Here is a 26,677-nt window from a genome sequence, read left to right as displayed (position 1 = left end):
GTGATCTGAGTAACTCTGATCGTGGAAAGATTGTTCGTGTCAGAAGGAGCGGTTTGAGCATATCAGAAACTATTCATCTCCAGAGATTTTTGCAATCTCTGAAGTTAACGGAGAATGGTGCAAACAACCCCAGAAACGCACAGTGAATGGCAGTTCTGCAAGAGAAAATGCTGTATTAAAGAGAAGGGTCAAAGGAGAAAGGCCAGACTGGTCCAAACTGCCAGGAAAGCAACAGCAATCCACACATTTCAACAGAGGTGTACAGAACTGCATCTCTGAACACATGTTGAAGTGGACTGGCTACAAAAGGCCATGAACAAATACCTATTAGGTACACGATTTAACTAATAAATTTGCCACCGAGTTAATGTTTTTAAATTTCTGCAAAAGCTTTTTACAGTTTCTAACCCTACTAACAGTTCTGACAAATGGCATGAGATTCTGTAGCTTGTATCACAAAAACTGCTCGGGCTACAATTTATATTTGCCTCAGTGTGCTCATCTACCTCACCATTGGTTTGAGTCGCATTCCCTCACCAGATGAGTTGAAACCCTCCCAACACTAACCAATATCTCTACCAGGATATTTGTTCCTCCTTCAGTTCATCAGGTGCACCCTGTCCCTCTTGTGTGGGTCACCTCTACCCGAAAAGAGATACGATTTCTTCTCCTGTTTTCAGTATCTTCATTCTGACCCTCCCCATCTCCCTTGTTCTGGTATTCCAGATTCTTTGTGTTCCCCATTTATACCTTGCCACAACTTTGTTATTCAGTCACCTCTTACCCACGTTCAACCAGCACCATTACCAATGATCATTAAATTTCTCCGGATCTCAAGCCCATCACTTTTATTCTGTTCACTCAACCACCTTACTCCACAACTTGAAATTTTACTTCCAATCTTTCCAGATCTATTGCTGGATGAGGCATGTCCCAAACTGATAAATGCAGCAAATAAGTAAATTGCAATGGTTCTGACTCCAATTGTGAGATGGTTTCTATGGCAACACTAGTGACCATTGTTGGAAAAATAACAAAATAGTATAAAGCAATTATAAGCTAGAGAGTTTAACCAGTGATAGGAGTGCTTCTGAGGAACAATATGAATTATCTTCAACCATGCTTCCATAGTAGCTATAATATCCCAGTCCCACATATCAATCCACGCCAAGTTCTAAGGGACAGTATCAATCTTCATTAAACAGCGACAGTCAGCATGGATTTGTTAAGGAAAAGACATACCCACGCAACTTGGAGGTAGTAACAAGAGGCTAAACGTTATCATTCTATTTTAAAAGATACACAAATATGGAATAGGACAATAAGCATCCATAAAAGAAAAAGAATAGTTGTAGTTCAAATACTTTTGAGATAATGAAGTACATGCACTTTTAGCAAGATAGCATATCACTGCCTGGTCCAAAACAGTTGACGCTAATGGGATCCAAAAGGGAAGTGGATCCAGAATTAGCTCAATGGCAGGAAGCAAAGGTTCATAACTGGTGCCCAATTTTTAAGACCGGAAGGCTGGCACTGGCAGATTTCACAGGACTCAGGACTTCAATCGTTGCCTTTTGAATATGTTAAATCATTGAAATAATTTTGACAAGTGTAGAGAGCGCAAGATAGTTTTGTAAACGATACAAAAATTGGCCACTTCACTGCAGAATGATTGTTTAAGCAGAGAGAATTTTTTTTTAAATGGCAAATGGGATTTAATCTAGAAGTGCTAGGCTGCGTATGAAGAGATCTAGCAAGGCAAGAGTATATACAATAAATGCAACTATATTGTGGTCCGGAAGAACTGAGGATCCTTGGAGAATGTGAAGTAGACCTCAGAAAGGAGAGGTCAATAAAAACAGCATAAAAGTGCTCACAGGATGCTTTTCTTCAGACAAGACATTGAACACAAGAGGAGAGTGATTACACTGAGACTGTATACACACCAGTTGGACTACTACTCAAACGCTGTACACAGTTCTGGTCGTATTTTACGGTAAATAACATTGCATTGCAGAGGATCGAAAGATTTATGGATTTGTCAGAATTTGTTTTCTCCAACGCCAAACTCTTCCCACACACACAAAAAAAAAAGCCTAGGTTTAACTTAAAAGTGTCCTAGCTGAAAAAAAAAACTGGGATGATCTTATCAAAGGGGTCAAACTCCAGAGTCAATATGTAGAGATTGTTTTCCCCCCACCCCACCTTGGAGATTGTAAGACTGCCTAAAGGTCACATTTAAACAGTACCAAGTTGAGGAGGATGACAGAAGGTTTGTTTGGATCAAGTTGTCCTTATTAAATTGACATAAGCTGATGTCTAAATGCCCTTCATGAAAAATCCCTGATCAAAAAAGGTGAACTCTGCTTCTCTTGCCACAAGAGCACCCCACCTGCTTAATATTTCCAACATTAAGCTTTTTTTAATATTTCAAATGCCCAGTGACTACCACATTTCATTTCTCTGGTGTTTTGTCTAGTAATCCAACAAACATTTAAGGATTTAATATGTCTGAATTTATTGTCATTTATCTATAATACAACATATGAAATGTGACATCTTTCCCATGTAGAAAAGAATTGGCTTCAAACATATAGCAATCATAAAATTAAAACTTATTTAAACTGCAACTTGCCTTTTCCCCTTCAAGGTACTTAATGCCCCTATCACATGCTTGAATGCTCTCCTCACTGCTAAATCAGGAAACAGGTACAGGAGCTGTAGGTCCCACACCGCAGGTACAGCAACAGTTACTAACCCCCCCCCCCCCGACTGAACATTCAGACACTGAACCAGCATGGATAACTTCACTCACCACGACAATGACCCAATTCCACAACGTTTCAAGTCACTTTCAGGGGCTCTACAACTCATTTATTACTTAGTTATTTATTACTGTTATCTTTCTTTGTATTTGCACAATCTGTCTTTTGCACATTGGCTATCCTTCTGTTTCCGTGCAGTTTCTCATTGACTATTGTGTTTTTGAATTTGCTGTGAATGCCTACAAGAAAATGAATCACAGGGTCATACAATATGACATACATGTACTTTAATGATGAAATTTACTTTGAACTTTAAAATGGAAATGGCAACTTTAACCCTGCCAAGTATAACCCACCTCTGACACAAAAATAAAAATCAATCCCCGACTACTAGCTAATAAGCAGCAATATCTTTGTGTGAAGAAAAATCAAATCTCTCTCTACATTAAAGACAATTTCAGATCCTGTTATTAATGTCCCAGAACACAACCAGGTCCCATTTGAAACCTTTTTAAACACAACAACAAATGCAAAAATGAAGAAAGTTCAAGATCCTGATGATGATTAACCCTGTTAAAATGCTATTGAATAACACATTGTCACTGAGCTCTCATGCTGGTGTGGTGTGCCAGTCAGGGCAGAAATGTAATGAGCTTCAAGTCAATGCTGGTATAGCAGACAAAAAAATTGCAGTGCGCCAGCCAGTGAAATTACTGTTCGACCTAGAGTTAATTATTCTTAAATCAATAGCCCAAAAAGGTAATTATCAGTTGTAATTTTGACAGTTTTTGTCCTTGAAACCAGCACTATATGTGCCTTTGGGCAAGTTATGGATTTAATAATGAACATCAATTCTATGGAGGAGAATTACAAAAGTGACCTTTGGTCAGATGATTACAGTTGTAAATCTAACAACTTCATCAAATACATAGCATATTGATAAATTTGGGGGCTAAAATTATGACTTTGTGTGGTGGGGTGGAAACACATTTTTACCAAAGGAGAGCAAGACATTCCCTCTCACCACTAGCCTGCACGTCGCAAATCATGATTATGCGACCACTGACAACAGGCAGGCAATCTCTGAAGAGCATCAGTAATGCCTGGGGTCACCCATCTCGTAAAGAAGGCAATAGCAAACCACTTCTATAGAATTTGCCAAGAACAATCATGGTCCTGTCGAAGGGTCTCAGCCCAAAACGTCGACTGTACTTTTCCCACCCCCCATAGATGCTGCCCAGCCTGTGGAGTTCCTCTAGCATTTTCTGTGTGTCGCTTGATCATGGAAAGAGTCTGATCATACAAGACATACAACACAGCATATAATGAACGAACAAAAATTATGGCAAGTACAACTCCATTCCATGTAGGGTACATTGAGGAAAACCGGGACCTTAGTGTACAAATGTAAAAACTCTTAAGATGGCAGCAGGAGACAGGATAGATGTTAGCAAGGCAGAAAATACAAGTAGGGAAGTTGTGGTACAACTTTTAGGCTACAGAGGAATATTCTGTACAGCTCTGGTCACCACATAATAGGAAAGATGAGATTGCACTGAAGAGGATACAAAGGACGCTCACCAAGACATTGCCATTACAAGAAGATATTGAGCTTGCTTTTCTTGAAGCAGAGGAAACTCTGGGAGAGGGGAACCAACAGAGGGACACAAAATTATGACAGGTGAGATGGTAAGAATATCTTGCATGTGCCAAAGGAGTGTAAGAGTAGAGGATGGAAGATTAGAAAGGTAAAAAGCAAAAGGTTTATTGAGAAGGTGGAGGCAGGTACAACAGGTTAAAATCATCTTGATGAATATTTGAACTGCCTGCACATAATGACTACAGACTAAATGCTGGTAAATAGGATTGGTATAAATGAGTACATTATGATTAGCATAAACAGCATTTCAAAATACATCATTGCATACATCAGCTTATTCAATGGCTTCTCCAGAGCAAGGGGCAGATGGTTCCATTGTGTGCTGACAATGTCACAGATAAGTAAGTGCCCTGTGCTCGCCTACACTGAGTAATCACTGCAGCCACACAACCCAAGCAGAGTTTGATGTGCCAGATTAACACTGGAGCCAGGTAATGACTTAACATTTCCAGCAGGGGAAGTCTAACTACTTCTTCTTACTATTAAACAACACTGAGCCACTTACCAACATACGAGGTCAACACTCACCAGAAGGGTAAATGGACGAACCACGCAAATGTTAGTGGTTGGGTATGATCGAGGAGAGAGATTGGCTATCATCTCCTCACTTCCCAGTCCTTCTAATATCATAAAGGTTTAATTCAGCGATGTAATGAAACATTTCCTAATGGCCTGGATTAATGAAGTTCTAGTGCTATTCACGACACATGGCAGCACTGAAGACAAAGTTATCCACTTAACTTCACGCTCTAAAAATTCACTTCCACAACCATGGTTTGGGCACAATGCAGTTTCTCCTTCTGCAGATGCTGCCAGCACGCTCAACTTTTCCAGCATTTTCCATTTTTGCTTCCAATGAGGGAGTGGCCATTTTGGGAGTGGGGAGTTCAGGCTTTGGTGAGGAGAGATGAAAGCTGCAAGGAGGTATTTTCATTTAGTTTTTCTTTCTTGTTTCACAGTTAAAGCAGCATAGGTGCCAGGCAAGATAGTGCAATGCTCCTCTTGGGGGACGTGGGAAGGCAGGGAGATCTCCAATACCCCCGATGATGATACCTGCAAGAAGTGCATCCAATTGCACCTTCATTTAGACCATGTTAAGGAACTGGATGAACTGCAGATCATTCAGGAGGATGAGGGGTTATTGATAGTTACACCCAAGGTGTAGGATGAGGGTAACTGGGTGACTATCTGAGGGGAAAAAGGGGACAGGCAGCCAGGGACAGTAGACCTATGGCTGCTCCCCTTAAGAACCGGTATACCGGGTTGGATATTGTTGGGGGGGGGGGGGGGGGGAGGGCAGGAGGGGAAGAGAATGATCTAGCAGAGAAAAGCCACAGTTGTCAGGTATCTGGCTCAGAAGGGAGTGGGGAGAAGAGGTGAGCTGTGGTGATAGGAGATTTGTTGGTTAGGGGAACAGACAGGAGGTTCCGTGGACATGAACAGTATTCCAGAAAGGTATGCTTCCCAGGTGCTAGGGTCAGAGACATCTCAAATCAAGCCCACAGCATTCTTACAAGGGAGGTTGAGGAACTAGAGATCATGGCTCATGTTTGTACCAATGACATGGGCAGGAAGGGCGATGAGGTCCTTCAAAGTGAGTTCAGGGAGTTTGATGCCAAACTGAAGAACAGGACGTCCAGTGCTACCTGTGCCACATGCTGGTGAGCCCAGAAATAGGAGGATCATACTGTTTAGCACACGGTTAAGAAGATGGTGCAGGAGGGAAGGCTTCAAATTTTTGGACCATTGGGCTTTCTTCCAGGGAAGGTAGAATCTGTACATAAGGAACTGAACTGGGGGCCTAATATCCTTATGGGAAGGTTTGCCAGTGCTGCACAGTGGGAGGGGGATTTAAGCTAACTGCAGGCAATAGGAACCAGAGTATAAGGTGGAGTGCATTGGGAAAGACTATAAAGTGAGGAACAGAAAGATTGAGCATGATGGAACTAATGCATTGACTCGTGTACATTTCAATGCAAAGATGCAAGAACTATTGTAGGAAAGGCAGGGGAGCTTAGGGCGTGGATCAGCACATGGAAATACGACATTGTAGCCATTAGTGAGATTTGGTTGCAGCAGAGACAGGAGAGCCAAAAGAGATGGGCGAGATTTTGAACTATTTCTTTTCTTTGGTATTCACCAAGGAGAAGGATATTGAATTGTGTAAGGTAAGGGAAACAAGTAGGGTAGTTATGGAAACTATGATGATTAAAGAAGAGGAAGTACTGGCACTTTTAAGGAATATAAAAGTGGATAAGTCTTTTGGTCTTGACAGGATATTCCCTAGGACCTTGAGGGAAGTTAGTGTAGAAATAGCAGAAATATGCTATTCTGACAGAAATATTTCAAATGTCATTAGAAATGGGGATGGTGCCGGAGGATTGGCGTATTGCTCATGTGGTTCCATTGTTTAAAAAGGGTTCTAAGACTAAACCTAGCAATTATCTGCCTGCAAGTTTGACATCAGTGGTGGGTAAATTAATGGAAAGTATTCTTAGAGATGGCATATGCAATTATCTGGATAGACAGGGTCTGATTAGGAACAGTCAACATGGATTTGTGCATGGAAGGTCATGTTTGACAAATCTTATTGAATTTTTTGAAGAGGTTATGAGGAAAGTTGATGAGGGTAAAGCAGTGGATGTTGTCTATATGGACTTCAGTAAGGCCTTTGACAAGGTTCCACACGTAAGGTTAGTTAGGAAGGTTCAATCGTTAGGTAATAATATTGAAGTAGTAAAATGGATTCAACAGTGGCTAGAAGGGAGATGCCAGAGAGTAGCGGTGGATAACTGTTCGTCAGGTTGGAGGCCAGTGACTAGCGGGGTGCCTCAGGAATCTGTACTGGGTCCAATGTTGTTTGTCATATACATTAATGATCTGGATGATGGGGTGGTAAATTGGATTAGTAAGTATGCAGATGATACTATGATAGGTGGCGTTGTGGATAATTAAATAGGTTTTCAAAGCTTGCAGAGAGATTTAGGCCAGTTAGAAGAGTGGGCTGAAAGATGGCAGATGGAGTTTAATGCTGATAAGTGAGAGGTGCTACATTTTGGTAGGACTAATCAAAATAGGTCATACATGGTAAATGGTAGGGCATTGAAGAATGCAGGAGAACAGAGTGATCTAGGAATAATGGTGCATAGATCCCCGAAGGTGGAATCTCATGTGGATAGGGTGGTGAATAAAGCTTTTGGTATGCTGGCCCTTATAAATCAGAACATTGAGTATAGGAGTTGGGATTTATGTTAAAATTGTACAAGGCATTGGTGATGCTGAATTTGGAATATTGTGTACAGTTCTGGTCACCAAATTATAGGAAAGATGTCAACAAAAGAGAGAGTACAGAGAAGATTTACTAGAATGTTACCTGGGTTTCAGCACCTAACTTACAGAGAAAGGTTGAACAAGTTAGGTCTTTATTCTTTGGAGCATAGAAGGTTGAGGGGGGACTTAATAGAGGTATTTAAAATTATGAGGGGGATAGATAGAGTTGATGTGCATAGGCTTTTTCCATTGAGAGTAAGGGAGATTCAAACAAGGGAATATGAGTTGAGAGTTAAGGGGCAAAAGTTTAGAGGTAACACGAGGGGGAACTTCTTTACTCAGAGTGGTAGCTGTGTGGAACGAGCTTCCAGTCGAAGTGGTAGAGGCAGGTTCGATATTGTCATTTAAAGTAAAATTGGATAGGTATACGGACAGGAAAAGAATGGAGGGTTATGGGCTGAGTGCAGGTTATGGGGACTAGGTGAGAGTAAGCATCTGGCACAGACTAGAAGGGCTGAGATAGCCTGCTTCTGTGCTGTAATTGTTATATGGTTATATATGAACTCAGCAGGCCAGACAGCATCAATAGGAAAAAAAGTGCAGTCGACATTTCAGACAGGAGTGGCCTGAACCATTAATTGTACTTCCCCACCCCCCCCCCCCGATAATTGCTGCCTGGCCTGCTGAGTTCCTTCAGCATTTTGTGTCTGTTACTTGGATTTCCAGCATCTGCAGATTTTCTCTTGTTTGTGACACCATCCTGATGTTTCTTTTGCGGCAACAGAATCTTTCTGTTCCCCTAACTATCGAGTCCCCTATAACTACCGAACTGCCTGAATTTACCCTTCTCTGTCAAGCTTCAAAGCCGGAAACAGTGCCACCATCCTGGCTGCTGCTGCCGTGATCTGATGGGTCATCCCCCCAGCCATATCTAAAAAGGTTTACCTGTATTCTTTATTCCAAGACCAGTGCCCAAAGCTTGGTATATATAGATCGAGGGAAAGATGGGAGTCGGATTTGGGCATTGTAATTGATCATCAATACTGGTCACATTTATGTTTGGATAGTGTTACCACTCTTATCAACTCTAGATACAGAATGATACATTTTAATTTTTTTGTTTACATCAGTTATCTCACACCTGAAAAAATACATAAAATTAAACCAGAAATTTCTGATAATTGTTTCAGGTGTGACATAGATGTTGGTACCTTTTTGCATTCCACCTGGCTGTGCACAAAATTGAGATCTTTTTGGATAGATCTGGGGGAGGTACTGGGAAAGATTCTGGGGATGGATTTCCCTCCAGACCCAGAATTGTTTCTTCTAGGGGACTTAACAGTTTTGAAAGTTAACCTCCCCAGGAATAAATCCAAATTTAGTAAAATTGCGCTGTCAGTGGCCAGGAAATGCAAGGCGGTAACACAGAAATCCGATTCCCTTGTACATATTTATCGTTGGAATAAAGAAATGCAAAGTTGTATACCCCTTGAGAAGATTACTTATACCCTTAGGAATGGATACACTATGTTCATGGAGATTAGGCAACCATATTTGGATTACTTAAATGCCTGGATTGTTCAACTTATTTTGTTTTTTTAATTATATATTCCTTATTATAAGCTGGTTTCTTGAATTGTATTTTAAACTGACTGAGAGCTAGATGCCTACTCTTTTTTTCCTCTTTTCTTTCTTCTTCTCTCCTTTCTTTCCATCTTTTATGTTTTTTTTTCCTCCTTCCTTCTTTCTAAATGCGGGGAGATGGTGTTGGGATAGGTGTTCTTTTTTTCTCTTGGACTTATTAATGTATTTGAATTATTTTTTTTCAATATTTATTAATTGAGACCTTGCATTTCTTCTTTAAAAAAAATATAAGTATTAAAAAAAACAAAAAGGTATACTTGTTGCTGAGGGGAATGTCGACGGGGAACAGCACTGACTTTCTAATCCCCTCACCTCTCCTAGTGGTCACCCATCTACTGTCTGAAGCCTGTACTCTGGGTGTGAACACCTATTGTAGTTGAGACTTCAAAAGTCTCCACTATAATATCTTCAGCCTGAATGATCCTGAATACATCCAACTCCAGTTACTACTCCTTGATCCCGTCAGTCAGGCGCTGAAGTTGGGCAACTTCCCACAGATACAGCAATCAAGGAAACCGCCAGGTGTCCTGAATTCCCACATCTGACAGGAGGAGCATTCTATCCTGACTGCTCTGTACATCAAAGCTTGTTAAGCCAAAGTCTTCACACTATCACTGGCTCACTCCAATAATGGCCCCTCCACTTGAGACCACCCTCCTTTTATTTGCAGCTGGGTTTTGGCCTGATGCTGACACTTACTGTACCTGCGCAGTCCAAAGAGACCAGCCTTGTCCAAATTGGGCAAGTTGACAAGTACTCATCACCAATAACTTCAGTGTATATATGCTGACTCAACTCAGTCAGAGTATTCTTTGTTATTCGATCACTACATCTTTCATCATAAATACCAACATTTTCACTACCACTGACCGTTCAGCCAAAAGTTTAGTTCCCCATGTTCTCCATCCTCTTTTCAATGGTGAGGGATAGTTGTAATCTTCTAATTCACAGGAATAATTTCAGAATCTAACAGATTTGGAAACACCAGCACCAATGACTCCACCAGCTCCACGCACCAGGATTTGGATCGTTGTCAGTCTTTATTCTCCCTAGCTTCTCGGTGGGATTTTTACTTTTGTTTTCTAATACCCTACTTTATTCCTTCAAATGAATTCTTCATTTCTTGTCATGAGAGAGTCACTGTTTAATTCCCCTGCTACTCCCTTGTTCCCCAGTCAGTCTGCAGGGAATGAAATTGCCTTGGTTTATCCTCTGCTACACCCTTGCTCCCCAGTCAGTCTGCAGGGAATAACACTCCTTTAGCTTAGCTTTATACATTTTATACACTCAGAAGCTCTGCCAGTCAATTTTTGTTTCTCACTACCTGGCCTTTTTTTTAAATATATAAATCAATTTCTTGATCCTCTGCCAGGTTCCAAATTACTCCCAATCCTCAGGCTTGCTGCTATTTCTGGAAACTTTATTAGCTTTCTTGGATTTAAAATTAACTTGAATTTCTCTCATCCATGAATAATTACTTCTCCTTTTGCTTCGTGCCTCAAAAACATTTTATTTTGCAATTTTTACATTTCTTCACAGTCTAGCCATTGGGTGCTACAGACGCAATGCTAACACCAACAGAAATGCTGCCTCGCTCCTCCAGTTAGCAGGCATGTGTGGAGTTTGCACATTCTTGCCATGACCTTATAGGTTTCTTTCAGATGTTGAAGCTTCATTTCACAACTTAAAATGTGCAGGCTGATAAGTTAATTGATCTCTGTCATTTGCAAGTAGGTGAGCTGTAGACTACTGCAAGAGTAGGGATGAAATTGGTGGAAATGTGGGGAGAAGCATTATTGTAGCATTACTGTTAACTGAGCAAAATGGTTGGCACAGACTTGGTAGACTGTGTGCCAACCAAGATACTATATCATTTTCTGACTATAGTTGCCTTTCAACACATTCCTCCACCCCATCGAAATCAGCTAACTCTCCCCTTCGGTTTCAACTACGTGAGGATGAAAAATAGATTCATGAACGGAAATATAGGCAAAATAAATAAACAATGCTGCAGATGCATTCAATTTCATCACAGATGAAGACATTGAAAGATGGCAAGAATCAATCAAATAATTCAATTTAATATTAGAGAATGTATGCAGCATACAACCTGAAATTCTTTCTCTTCAGACATCCATGAAACAAAAACCCACAGAATAAATGACAGCAACATCAGAACCCCAAAGCCCCCTTCCCCCCTCCCATGCACAAGCACCAGCATGTCAACAGGCAGAAACTAGGGCAACAGATGATCTGATTCACATTTGACAAAAGATTTCATGACATATCATGACTCAGTTGGGTACTGTGACAGTAAATGAAGAAATGCCAATACATTTCCAAGCCCCGATGGCACCTGCAACAAGGAGGGGGCTCCCCAATAGTAGGGTAATCCATTGCTTCATATCCTTCTCATTGTAGAGGTCACAGTTGCAAGGCGATATCCAACATACTTTCACTAAGTGCTACAGTTGTACATATAGTCATGATCTGCCCATGGTGAAATGCGTAGACATTCAGGGTGGATTGCTCATCACGCAGGCTGCTTTATCCTCAATAGCAACATACTGTTGGAACGTCCAAACAAAACAATTACACTTTCAACAGCTTTTATTCAGAACTTCCATATTGTAAACAATGGGTGCAGCCCCATTAGCTTAGTTGGTCTTAAGCAGGGCACTGTGGTCAAGTATAACATTCTCCCCCTCCATTCCCCTCCTCGTCTGCAGAAAAACAAGTGCTATTGAATCCATTGCACAGACATGGGGCTAAGATTCCCACAAATCAGAATAAATCCTACATTTTCTCCCCAAATGAATCTTTGAATTGAGGTATATAGGTGTCCAGGGAGGAGTAGTACAACAGGTGAAGGGGCTTGATTTGTCCATTCAGGACAGGCCATTCACTTTTGGCTCCCACAAGACACTCAACTCTCACCTGTGGCTCCAATTGCCTGCTTGCGCGCAACAGTGGCCATCGCTTTGACAGGTGGGTTACACTGGGTGAGAGAGCCAGCAGACCTCAGCCTTGTGAGACAGGAACATGCCTGGCCTTGTACGTGAACTTACCTCCAGCAGACTGGCCAGATGAGATCTAATGGCCAGGAAGGCAGTTCTGCAACACCGAGTGGAGAGCGAGGGGCATGATCAAGCACAGAAGTAGTCATGGCTATCCCCTGCAACTAAGCAACACCCCAGGTGTGATGAGCAATTGTAACACGGGACACAGACTTCTCAGATTATGAGCGGAACTGCCCCAGGCCGACAGCTTTTCCACCTTTAAAAACTCTCTGGCACTGGATTCTTCATCATCATCTTTGAATCACTTACTCTAATCTCAATCCTAACAAAGAAATCACAAGTGTGTTTGCTCCAAAGGCCACATGTGAGATGACATGGCTTGACAGAGTTTACCCTGCACTGAGTTAGTTGTGATCCATTATTTAAAATAAATAACATTGTATTTGCATGCTATATAGCAGTAGAGACAGTACAGAGCCAAATTTAAAAAAGATATTTCCATTTCTCGACTGACATATTCAAAGGCTCAGAGACAAAAATCAGTGCAGTACAATGTGTACTCCTTTGATTTTCTAACGGTACTCTTGCATGAAGATCACTTTGCCCCTCTTTGATTCAAGGTACAACTCATTGTCTACTGGGACGACATAGATGAGAAGGCCAACTCTGATTGACTGCTCCTGACTGTCATTACCACATGAGCTCCTTTGCTCAAAAATTGTCACCATCAGTATGTCCAGCAATCTGTGGGAAATGAGCCTCAAAATGTAACCATCCTCAATGCAGCAAGTTCCCCATGACTGGTCATGACTGTTGGAAAGTTAGCCAACTCCATCATGGGCACTAGCCTCCCCAGCATTGAGGACACCTTCAAAAGGCAATGCCTCAAAAAGCACCCCCATCAGATTGTCCCTCTGCCATCAGATCTCCAAAAAGAGCAATGAAACCTCACTATTTCTGCTCTTTTGCAATACATTTTTTAATTGTAATTCACAAAATTACTATAAATTACAATGTAAAGACATAGTAGCAGAATTAGGCCATTCAGCTCATCAAGTCTGCTCTGCCATTCTACCATGGTTGATCCCGGATCCCACTCAACTGCATACACCTGCCTTCTCGCCATATCGCCAGACTGTCCCACACTCACCACTCTGTTTTCATATTCTCCTTCCACATTTCACCCTTAACCCATTACCTCTAGTTCTATTCTCACCAAACCCCAGTAGAAAAAGGCTGCTTTCATTTACCCTATCTATACCCCTCAATTAACATATCTCTCCTCATTCTTCTACACTCTCGGGAATACAGTCCTAATCCATTCAACCTTTCCATACATTTCATATCCTCAAGCACTGGCAACATCCTTGTAAGAAGCTACCCATCTGTATAATCTCATTTACCAGCATTTGGTCCTTTGCTTACTATCTTGACAATTCAAGTGTTTCTCTTTGTTACGAGCGTATCTGTTTCAGTCACCAACTCAAATCTGGATTCCGACTAATCTCTCAGTGAGAGGTACCATTCATTTCAGTATACCCCAATCAGCAGAATCCTCTCCCCGCCCCCCCCCCAAACCTCCTCAGCTTCATGACATGCAGAGAGATTAATCTCCTCTGCATCCTCATCAATAAAGTTACATCCTTGCTATAGTTTGGTGACAGAAAAGGCACACGGTGTTCCAGATTTTTCCAATTCAAAGTTAAACATAATGTTTATGTTATTATAATCAATGTCTAGCTGATGAAGGCAAGAAACCCACGGGCCTTTCGTATTATCTCTATCTCTCCGCACTATCACCTTTAGGGATGACAGCATTTATTACATGACTACATGTCCCAGTGAGAAGGATGAGGCAACCATGGTTGGCAAGGGAAGTCAAGGACAACATAAAAGAGAATATAGCAAACATTCGTGGGAAACATAGAAAACCTACAGCACAGTACAGGCCCTTCAGCCCACAAAGCTGTGCTGAACATGTCCCTACCTTAGAACTACCCTGGACTTACCCATAGCCCTCTATTTTTCTGAGCTCCATGTAGCCATCCAGGAGTCTCTTAAAAAACCATATCATTTCCACCTCCGCCAGCAGCCCATTCCACGCACTCACCACTCTGTGTAAAAAAAAACTTACTCCTGACATCTCCTCTGTACCTACTTCCAAGCACCTTAAAACTGTGCCCTCTCATGCTAGCCATTTCAGCCCTGGGAAAAAGCCTCTGACCACCCACACGATCAATGCCTTTCATTATCCTGTACACTTCTCATCTTCCGTCCCTCCAATGGGAAAAGGCCAAGCTCACTCAATCTATTCTCATAAGGCATGCCCCCCAATCCGGACAACGTCCTTGTAAATCTCCTCTGCACCCTTTCTATGGCTTCCACATCCTTCCTGTAGTGAGGCGACCAGAACTGAGCACAGTACTCCAAGAAGGGTCTGACCAGGGTCCGATATAGCTGCAACATTACCCCTTGGCTCTTAAACTCAGTCCCACAATTGATGAGGGCCAATATACTGTATGCCTTCTTAACCACAAGTTAGAGGACTGGGAAGCTTTTAAAAACAACAAGGCAACTAAAAAAGCCATAAGGAGAAAAAAAGCTGAAATATCAAGGAGTCTGCTCATTCTCCCAATCTAATTCCTTCTGCAAAGAAATGGCAGATGGAATATAATCTAGGGAAATGCATGGTCTTGTACTTCTTTCCTTCTCTGGCAAAAGGAATAAAGGTATGGATCATTTTCTAAATGAGAATAAAATTCAAAAAAAAAATCAGCTGCAGAAGGACTTGAGTCTCCGTGCAGTATTTTCTGAAGGTTAACTTACAGGTTAAGTCAGGGGTAAGGAAGGCAAAAGGAATGTTAGCATTAATTTCCAGAGGACTAGGATACAAAAACAAGGATGTAATGCTAAGGCTTTATAAGGCACTGGTCAGACCACTGTGAGCAGTTTTAGACCCCTTATCCAAGGAAGGATGTGCTGGCATTAGAGAGTCCAGAAGATTTCATGACAGCGATCCTAGGAATGAAAGGGGTTAACATGAACAGCATTTCATGGCTCTGTGCCTGTACTCGCAGGAGTTGGAAGAATGGGAGGGGGTGGCTGGATCTCAATGAAACCCATCGCAAATTGAAAGGTCTGGATAGAGCAGATATGCAGAGGATGTTTCCTATAGTGGGAGAGTCTTGGACCAGAGCGCACAGCCTCAGAATTAGACCACAAGATAATGAGATGTAGGAGCAGAATTAGGCCTTTTTTGGCCCATCAAGTCTGTTCCAACATTTCATCATGTCTGATCCAATTTTCCTCTCAGCCCCAATCCCCTGACCAATCAACAACCCATCAACCTCTGGCTTAGACGTACATTAAGACTTGGCCTCCACAGTCACCTGTGCAACAAATTCCACAGGTTCTCTGGCTAAACAAATTCCTCATCTCTGTTCTAAAAGTACACCCCTCTGTTCTGAAGCTGAGTCCTCTGGTCATAGAAATGAGGGATAACCATTTGGAACAGAGAAGATTAAAGATTTATTTAGCTAGAGGGTGGTGAATCTGTGGAATTCTTCAGCACAGAAAGCTCTGCGTGCCAAGTCACTGGGTATATTTAAGGCAGAGGTTGATAGGTTCTTAATAAGTCAGGGTATCAAAGGTTATGGTAAGAAGACAGGTGAAGGGGGTTGAGAGGAATAACAAGTCGACCATGATGGAATGGCAGAGCAGATTTGATAGGCCAGATGGTCCAACTCTGCTCATTTGTCTATTTTTTCTTACACCTCATGGTCTAAGGATGAACAATAGGACAAGGCAAGGGAGCCTTGAATTCAGGGTGATGGTAAATTTAGTCAAGGATGAAAAGGAAGCATACTTAAGGCTTAGGAAGCTAAAATGAAGTGGAGCCCTTGAGAATCATAAAGCTAGAGAAGAACTCAAGGGAATTTGGAGAGCCAGGAAGGCCATGAAAAGTCCTTTGACTGTCGGATTAAAGAAAATCCCAAGGAATTGTATACATACATTAAGAGCAAGAGAACAAGGTAGGGAGAAGGTAGCACAAGGATCAAGGAAACATTGTTTGGAGACACGGGCAAGGTTCTAAATGAGTGATGGGAAATCAAATGTAAGCAGACAGATAAAGGAAATATTTCTGATACAGAGTTAAGAATAATGTTGTCAGGTTGACCGTCACTTTAATACCCCACAGAAACATCTGTGAATTGAGTTGGGGGGGGGGGGGGGAGAACACAGTAGGTTACCCAGGTTAGTCAAGTTCATTACCAAATCACCAGGGCTATAATATGCCAAGATGGACGGTGGCATATTATGCTTCAAATCATGTTGGTACAAGAGGTCAGAGTAGGACCAAAAACGAAGGAGAAAGGTAACTGGATGCTCAGGGTTACCTTGTGGAATAGGGAGGCAAATGGCAGTAAAGAGGTCTCTAACTTGAAATATTGACCATTTCCCTTTACACAGATACAGCCTGACCCACTGAATATTTCCAGTATTTTCCAATTGTTTTCAACTGATGCGTTGTACAAACTGGTCACCCAATCAGCAGTTAATTTCCTGTGCAGATGAACCACCTCACGGGCACTGAATGTGATAATAAACTGGAAGTGCAAGTCAATTGCTGTTTCGCCTGAAAGCGATGAATTGGGCAAAGTACCGCATGCTCTGTAAATGTCATAGGAAGGGGAGGCTGGTGGAAGTGGAGAAGTGAGGGTTAGGGAATCACTGAAATGGTCCCTTTCGAATGCTCGGCAGGGTGGGTGAAGCTGCATCTAGTGGTGCAATCCTGTTGAGAGTGTTAGAGTTATCAATGATCTGTTGGAGGGAAGCAAATCATTGGAGTGGCATACTCAACCATGTTTACTCCATTTCCTACATCCGCTCTCCTCCATTCAAAGGCAATGCAGGGCTCTTCCTGTCCTTCCCTGCACTTTAGCCAGTCCCAAATTCAACGGATCGTTACTCCATAATTTGTACCATCTTCAATGAAACCTCCAGACTCTTTCCCACGCTCTCTTAGCATTCTGAACAGACCACTTTCTCCACACTCCCAGGGGTTTGGTTAAATCCCCAACCACTCCACTTCCCACGGCACAATCCTCTGTAACCACAGCAGATCAACTCCTAGCATTTCACTTTTTCACTCCCAGCCGTCTTCTCAACACTACAGGAACTAAACATGAATTATGTGACTGCCTTCAAAACTCCTCTAGTCAGTCCCCAAGGGCAATTGTGACTTTCTAATTGCCGGTGACAAATTTATCCACCGCCTTCTCGTTCTGACCTCCGTCAGTGGTTTCCTGCACTATCCTAATGAAGCACAATGCAGGCAAGAAATCAGATTCAAGTTTATTGCCATCTGATTGTACATACATACAACCAAACAAAACACATTTCACACACAGTACAAAAACAATACCAGAAATAAGTTACTAGATACAATTGAAAATGCATGCAGTACACAGCACAAATAAATAGTAAACACTCAACAGTACAGTAAATGGTAAACAGCTCACAGTCCTAGTAACAAGACCTTGGAAGAGGCCGGGCATTCATTTATCTCACAGCCTGAGGTAAAAAACTGTCACCTAATGTTCCTGTAGCTCCTCCCTGATTAAAAAGATAGTGAAGTAGACACTGGTGACCCCCCCCCCAATGGTTTTTAATTATGTTGTGATCAATTGTCTAAAAAGGTTGTGACCTTCAGGACTCTATACCATTCAATAATTTCTCCTCTGATGCAAGGCCACTGAGCTGTAAGTAATTGCTCTCTCTCCAATGAGGTGACCTGACCTGCATAACCTCTTTAGCATGTTCTGCATTTACTGGAAGAGTCACAACGGCTTACTTCAGTTCTGTTAGTATCACAATGCTACACTTGGACCATTGTACACGAGCACAACCGAAGACTTCGAGTGCACTGACAGCTCACCAGATTAATTCCCAGCCCAGGGTAACACACTCAAAATGTTGGAGGAACTCAGCAGGTCAGGCAGCATCTATGGAAAGGAATACAGAGCCCATATTTCAGACCAAGACCCTTCATGGGGACAGGGTTTTGTCCTATGGAAGGGAGATCACATGTGCAAACACTGTGTTGTCAGCAGAAGAACTAATTATGATAACATTGAAACACAAGCTTATTTTTTTTATATTTAGTGATACAGCACAATAATAGGCTTCTGACCCAATAAGCCCATTCTGCCCAATTAACTTACTAGCCCATACGTCTTAGGAACATGGGAAGAAACAGAAGCCCCCAAGGAAACCCACACGTCCTCAGGGAGAACATACAGACTCCTTACAAACAGCGGTGGAACTAAACCCAGGTCACTGGTTCTCTGATAGCCAAAGTCATGGAGCCACGATTAAAAAAAAAACACATACATGAAGTTTTTCCTGACAGGGGCAGGTTTTCAGAGTAGGGATAAGGAGAAGATTCTTCAGCTTCTCCAAAGATTTCTCTGCCTGAGGGCACTAGAGGCCCAGTAAGCATATACATTTACACAAAAGGAATTTTGGTTATTATTTGAAAACAAAGGAAATGGATATTGTACAGTAAGATGTAGCATGGGAACAAACTCAGCTGTGTTCCTACAGAATTGGTACAGCGGTAACAAATGGCTGAATTTGTGTTCCGTTTATATTTCTGAACATTTATTAGCAGCATGGACAAGAAATCCATGTGGATCTTTGGGAGTTTTTAAAAACTCTGTTACAACCAAGAAATTGAGAACTGCAATGTCTTAGGAGAGTAAGATTTAGGAGCAGAACAAGGCCGTTTGGCCCATTGAGTACATTCTGGCTTTTCATTATGGCTGCTCCATTGCCCCTCTCAGCCCCAACCTCCTCCCTTCTTCCCATATCCTTTCATCTATCAACCTCTGCCTTAAATATACCAAATGACTTGGCACCCACAGCTGCCTGATGGATTCACTACTCTGCGACTAAAGAAACTCCTCCTCATCTCAGTTCTAAAGGGACACCCCTCCACTCTGAGGCTGTGTCCTGTGGTCTTGGGCTCCCTCACCATTGGAAAAAAAACCCCACAGAATTAAGGACAATCACATCCAATGACCTGTTGATTTTCAAACTTTGCACCACAACACAAATGGAGCGAACAGCTTCCTCAATCTTAACCATGCTGCTGCAAGTCTTGGCCTGACAAAATGATTAGAGACGGACGTGCTCCAGCTGCTCTCCTGGTTTCACTCGTTAGAAACTCCGGCAAAGAGACAAGTAAACAAACAGAAATTCAGATAATGAAATCAGTGTCATGAAAGGCTGTTAGCCAGCAAGAACAAACATAAGCAGCTTTACTTCTGACAGCAATAATCTAATTTAAGAGCATTAATGTTGTATTGATGAAAACATCAGGTAAAATTTTCACAAACAACAGCAAACAAAAAAAAACAAGATTGCAAACCATTACACATCAGTATTGCTTACTGAAAGAAAGAAAGAAATCAGAAATGGTGAATATACCAAGAACTGACAATTCTTATTCACTAACTGGAACTAGATCAGGTCAATCGCTCGTTTAATCTCAGGTAATCCAGCAGTAACAATTTACAAATGATTGCATCAATGCCAGATTGACAGCAAGTCCTGTCACCAGTCAGTAGCTGGAGATCCCACTTAAATATTGTGCTTTTAATCTCCAGCTGCACACCACAAGGATGTTCAGTTTCTCTGTCAAAGAAATCGTTTTTAGTCGTCAATGAGCATGAGTTATTGCATATCCTCATGCACTGAAATATTTTTTTTAAATAGTCCAAATTTGGCTCAGTGATTTACACTTCCTTCATTCTGAAAATTGTGGGTTCAAGCATTACTTCAGGACTGAGCACATGATCTGGACAACTAATCAGTAGTCACAGATTGCTATGCCAATTTTTTTCAAATCTGACTTTAAAACCATAGAGCCTGCTTTCTCAACTGTTAAAAAAAAGTCCTACAATACTAAAGATTAGCAAGAAAGCAGCATTTCAACAAGAAATTATTCAAGATTCATTCAGCCAGTTCTACCAACATTCCCCCTTCAGGGAATTGCGGCAATTATTTAGCACATGAAAGAACTAGCACAATAGCATACAAATTAGGAAGAGTGGACTATTTCACCCCTCAAATTTACTCTGGCATTTAATAAGATTATGGTTGATCGGATTGTAACCTCCATGCAGCATTTCTGTCCACTATTATTTCAGTGAAACTTATTTCACACACTGATGCTCAAAGTAACTGAGAAATTGATTACTGAAGTTACAATTTATAATCCAATTCTGTACTAAAATCTTCGGCTAGGTGTTGCACATACTATTTAAACCAGACATTCAGAGCAAAAAAACACTGCTGAAGGAACTCAGTACATCAGGTAATATCTGGAATTCCATCTAGGTTCACCAATCATGTACTGGCTCATGTCTTGGCCCTTTGGAGTGGCTACTCTTCCACCACACAGTTATAATGCGTGCTCTTGACTAAAATATCAACCATCCCTCTGCCTCTGCAGATGCTATCTGCCCTGCTGAGTTCCTACAATACTTTGTATTTTGCTGTAGATTCCAATTTCTTGCATCTCTACTGAACATTTACATGCATTTGAAACAGAGATATACAGAGATGGGAATTCCATGAGTTTAGGGCCTTGTCAATTGAGGCTACAGCTATCAATGTTTCAATGATTTTGTTTACAGAGACCGAGAGGAGCCCTTAAAAGGTTCAAAGGAAGTTACAGATTTTATGATAGTGTCAGAGAGAAATGATCCTTTCCTGGAAATACAGCATTCATTTTGTACTTCACATACTCCAAGAAACATTTAATAAGGTGAATAAAAAGCTTGCTATATATAAAAAAACAAGTTCCTATGCATCCTCAATAAGTTCATAACAGATTCTGTGGATGCCATTTTTCCGTTTCAACCTGCATTTCTATATTTCATTTAATTATCAAAGTCTATTGGTCTCAGGTTGAATAAACTCAACTTACTAAACTAAACTTCAGTATCACTTTTGGATGGAAAATTTCCAAGACTTACAAAATGAGTGAAACACTATCTTTATCATAATTTTTTTTTAGCATGAGCCCTTCTAATCTGCCCTACCATTAAGTAAAAAGACCTTAAGATATAGGAGCAGAATTAGACCATTTGGCCCATTGAATCTGCTCCACTATTTCATCATGGCTGATCCAATATTCTTCTCAGCCCCAGATCCTTTCATGCCCTGACCAATCAAGAATCTATCAACCTCTAATGCAGGTCTTCCCCAGGTTACAACACAATTCCACCCCTGAGAAATGTTCACAACACAAAAGTTTGGATATTGGAGGTGCAGCCGGCAAACAATATACTTAATTAAAACACATAGGCTATGGTAGGGCATTTACCTCAACCATTCAGATTCTTCTTAAAGATACAATGATCGTGTTATAGAAAAACAATTATCGACATTCAATAATCTGTATTCTGCATAGAATGAAAAACTAATTTGTTTTATTCATGGTACGGAGATCATAAGTGTTTTTATCCCAACCAGGTATGAGACACAATGTTTGATTCCTACTGCCCCACATCCATCCTACTCTTCTCCCAAACTCCCTTCATATGTTTAAGCTATCCACAACTTGGGAAAATCTATAATCACACATGACTTGAAAGTAATCTCACTTCCACATGAGCTTAAGAAACAAAAGGCCAATCAACTATTCAGTGTCAATCAAAGTTATGACTAATCCAACCTTGGCCTCAAAACCACTTTCCCTCACCGTACTCACTGTAGCTCACACTTGTTGATTATGTTCAATGGCTCTGTAAAATCCCAGGGGAGAGAATTCAAAAGATTCAGAACCCTCAAAAGAAACTATTCCTCAACTCTGTCTTAAACAAGGTTCAGAATAAGATTCTGTTTGCACCCAGATCTAGACAACCCAATTTCCCTTTGCAGTTTCTATGAACTCCAAGAAGATTCCCCCTGAAACAGGTCCCTTTCAGTGTTTTGAAAGACTTGCTCTCCTCATGACCCAATGGTCTTCTCTTATGTCCTCATTTCCACTCATCTTATGGATAGGTGCTATCCCCCCTACAATAGCCATCCTTTTGGTCTTCCCTTTCCATCATCCAAAGACCCAAATAGTCTTTCGAAATGAAGCAGAGACTCGTTCATGCTTCTTCTGATCGAATGCACTGCATTTGCCGATCACACTGCTTCCTTCAGTGAAAGGAAGACCACAAGCACATTTTGAATGATTTTGTTGCTGAGCCCCTGCAGCCAGTCCCAAGACTGACCCAGGAGTTTCAGCTGTCTGCCATCCCACTCGGAAATTAATCTACAGTCTGCTACAATATACAAGGCCCATTGCAAGTTTAGGGAAGCAGCTTCTCGTAACCCACAAACGAATGCTGCAACCTTCTGAATTCAGGCAACTTCTAGACATCTAGCTTTCCCCATCTTGTCAGAATTGAAAAATCCTCCAGCTATGATACAAGTTCAGATTTTTTCTCTCTATAATACACTGTTTTAGCATTACATTTTACAATTCACACATTTGTTTTTCTCTATCAAAGTTATTTCACTCTACCAGATATTCTTTTTGTGTTCTGTACATCTCTACAGTTTGATATAAAGTTCTTTGCTCCCCTTCCAGTTCTGATGAAGAGTCCTTACTTGAGATGTGAAGTCTTTTTCTCTTTCCACGGATGCAGACTGCTAGGTGTTTTAGCATTACTTTCACTTCAGGTCTTCAGCATCTGCAGGCATGTTTTTTATTTCTGATTGAGATACACAACATGGAACAGGCCCTTCCAGCCCAACGGGCTGCACCACCCAGAAACTCGCCTATTTTTAAACACTAGCCTCAACACAGGATCATTTTCAAAGAAGAATGAACCTGCTGACTAATGCATCTTTGGACTGTGGAAGGAAACCCACGCAGCTGAGGGGGAGAGCAGACAAGCCCCTTATAGACAGCATTGGAATGGAACACCATAATACCCCAAGCTTGAGCAGCGGCGCACTGACCGGAGAGTGCCCAGTGTTAGCTCCTCTAGTTTTATACTTCTTGCAGGAAGTGGCAATATTCCATTGGCCTTCTAATACTTCCACTACCTGCCAGCTAATATTCTGTTTCAAATACCAGGCCGCCCAGATACCTTTGTACCTCAATATTTCCTAGTCTTGTTCTTATTAAAGTATAATTGCCTTCTCATTCTGAGAGATACCTCATTTACCTACATTGAGCTCCACCTTGCATACTTAATAACTTTATATCCAATCACTACTTCCTAACCTTCTGTATCAGCAACAAATTTGACAATGATCAAGCTCTTTACCCATGTCATTCACATAGATTGCAGATGTCGAGATGGCACCTTTTTTTCAATTTTCCCAAAGGAAATAGCCTCATCACTTAGACGTAGACTGGCGAGTGTTAAGTCACTAGGAGGCAGATCTATAGCTGGAATGTCTGCATGTTTATTCAAGATTCTCCACCCTTGGGCAGATCACTCTGCAAATATCCTGCCAACCCTTTGCTAGTAACTTACATAATTCAATCAGATCATCCGAGCTCAACGGTGTGTGGAAAAACCTTCTTTAATCGCTGTCAAACCTAGTAACAGAACCTAGTGGATTTATTATTGCGTCTCCTCTAATGTCACCCCGTCCACCTCGAAACTAACTTTCCTCCTATAACTGCAAAACAACAAACTTGGATACTTTCATTAACACAAGATTGTGAACAGTTGCCGCCCAATTAGAACACCCGCTATCAGTGCTTTGCCCGATTTTAAAACTCAGCCTATTACCCCCCCACACACACACACACACAGACACACATATAATTGTATCAAACAATGCATGAATGAATGAATGAATTGGCGAATGAAGACAACTTGAAAGAACGTAATAGTAATAATCACTTATAGTAATTGGCAATCGGAGCGCAGCATTAAATCAAAACTTCCACCAGACTTGCTTCAGTCTGCGTCTTGCTGGTGGAAATAAACCGGGATCACAGGTATGGGTCTGCCTCACCACAGGTTGTGGATTCCTCAAATAACAATAGCATGAAGTTAAACCGCACATGAAAACCTCTCACTTCCCGGAACTCCCGACGTCGGAGAGGTTCCAAACAACGAGAAAGGTAGAGGCGAACTCCAGCAGGATCGGCCGCCAGGACAGGCGGCAGAACCCGGGCGCGGAAGTCGCTCCTCGCTCCCAGGGTTTACCGGTGGCCTTGGCTCACCAGCGATCACTCACCCAGCGGCGGATCACAGCCCCGAGCGAGCTACAGCCCATTGCGCTCTCTGCTCCGATTCTAACCCTCTGAGGTGCGGCGCATGATTCGTCTCCGCCCCCGACGCTCCAGCCACCACTCCTGAGCAACAAAACGCGCAGCGATTGATGGGCACGTCCCGTACCCTGGAAACCTGATATATCAGTAGGGCGGGGCACGGCCTCTGGTTGCTTTAAATATTTTATTAGCAGCGTTCCCCTTGCGATGTTTACACCAATCAGAGAACCTTTGGCTCCAGAAGTAAAAGACTATAATATGGCATATTGCACAGCACTTCACTGGAGCACCAGATTTACATAAGGCACTCAGTCCTTCAATCAATGCCATTGCTGCTCTCGTTTACCCTTTTATTGGGGCACTGGCTGAAAGTCACTGTCCCATCCGACAGAACCGGCAAAGCCCCTCCCCGTACAGTAAAGTGATATGGAGAGTTCTATTCTAATGTCGGAGTTCGATTATAACAATTTCACTGATAGTGAAACAGCGAGAGGGCATTTAGATCTTCGCCGGGAAGAGGGAAATGGTTTTGCTCTGCTACAATGATGAAAAGGATTATTAATGGCGCGTTGTTTCCCAGTTTCGTGGGACGCGCCGGAATAAATGCACCATCCACGGGAGCCCCGATGTCCTCAGCTAATCTACAGTTCCTTCTCAAAACTTTTAGTTTCTATTTAAATAACGATGAAAATTGCTACCCACGCTGCAAAATTTGGTCCAATGTTCACTTCAACCTGTATGCTCTCGCAATAGGTGTACGCAGTCCACAGTGTACTATTTACTGGTAACACATACTGATAATTAAACTTGTGCGTTCAAATGCGTAGCGGTCAAGAGTAAATGCCGGATTAATAATTATATTCATCTGGTCACTTGGAGGAAATTGTGCATCTTACTTGGCCTATTTCGTCCGTTGTTCCTGTGCCTGCTTTCTGACAGGGCTGCCCAGTAAGGCGTAGACATCGGAGCAATCAGATCTCTCCCTGGTGCAACACCACCCTCCAACAATCAGGGTCCATAACAAAACTCCGAACAGCATGGGCGCCATCCATTATCTCAGAAGCTGATATCAATCATGAAATTCACATTTGCCTTCTAGACCTCAGTCTTGAACTGGAGGTTGGAGGCCCTGATACCTGATATCTCCTGTGGCCTATCCTGGGGTCAGAGGACTATCTGTTTGGGTGAGTGGTTGGGACGGTGGGAAAGGGGGCTTGTTGTTGCTGGTTGTGTTATTCTGCTGGTGGGCATGCTATATTGGTGCCAGATTCTGTGGCCTCCAGCAATAATTGGGTGTGTTGGTAGTTAATGCAAACAACACATTTCACTGTATGTTTTGATATACATATGATAAATAGATCAGGACTGCAAGTTAAAGCACAAAACTCATGATCAGCTGGGCAACATTGATACATTGCTCTCATCTCTTCCCCATACTTTTCTGTGATTTGCCCACCTACTGTGGGTATCTTAAAACAATATCAGCAAAGCAGGCTCTGTAAAATCCCCCAAATCCACTGAAAGGATAAGCAAACCTACGTCAGTGTCCTCCACTGGGAAAATATCCCAGCACCAAAGTCCCAATTACATTCAGTTGGCTCTGCTGTGTGATGCACCATCAATAACTGTCTGAGACGTGAGGCGAGATATAGGCTTTTATTGGCTGGAAGAAAGAACAAGCAGCAAGTGACCACCACGCTGCATCCTGGAGACTGAGGCCGGGGCTGTGCCTCCAATTGCCTTTATACCGGGGTCTGTGGGAGGAGCCACGGGAGCAGTCAGCAGGGGGGCGTGTCCAGACAGGTATATGTAGTTCACCACACTGTGCAAGCCACACCAGAATCTAGACAAAAAAAAAAACGCCTGAGTCCCAACAGTGTCCAGAGTGCAGAGGGAGAGATTTGTTTTAAAATCACTTTTGGGGAAGTATAATATCCCCACTGGGAAGCTGCAACCCAAGGCCATTCAGAAATGAAGCGTTCGGTGTGGTCTGACAACCTTGAATCTATGCAACAGAGAC

The 26,677-nt window shown here is 42.0% G+C and overlaps 1 protein-coding gene across 1 annotated transcript in view; it reads right to left on the bottom strand.

Annotated features, from left to right (window-relative positions):
- The window catches only part of atp11a (ATPase phospholipid transporting 11A), a 140,973-nt gene extending 116,454 nt beyond the window's left edge, over window positions 1–24,519 (bottom strand). Inside the window, exon 1 of the mRNA XM_059970596.1 lies at window positions 24,399–24,519. Coding sequence (XP_059826579.1) covers window positions 24,399–24,449 — 51 coding nt within the window. The 5' untranslated portion in view covers window positions 24,450–24,519. The remainder of the gene's footprint in view (window positions 1–24,398) is intronic.
- Window positions 24,520–26,677: the final 2,158 nt, after the last annotated feature.

Source organism: Hypanus sabinus, chromosome 5, assembly GCF_030144855.1.
Source record: "Hypanus sabinus isolate sHypSab1 chromosome 5, sHypSab1.hap1, whole genome shotgun sequence".
Taxonomy (NCBI): domain Eukaryota; kingdom Metazoa; phylum Chordata; class Chondrichthyes; order Myliobatiformes; family Dasyatidae; genus Hypanus; species Hypanus sabinus.
This window is presented reverse-complemented; position numbering and strand designations above follow the sequence as displayed.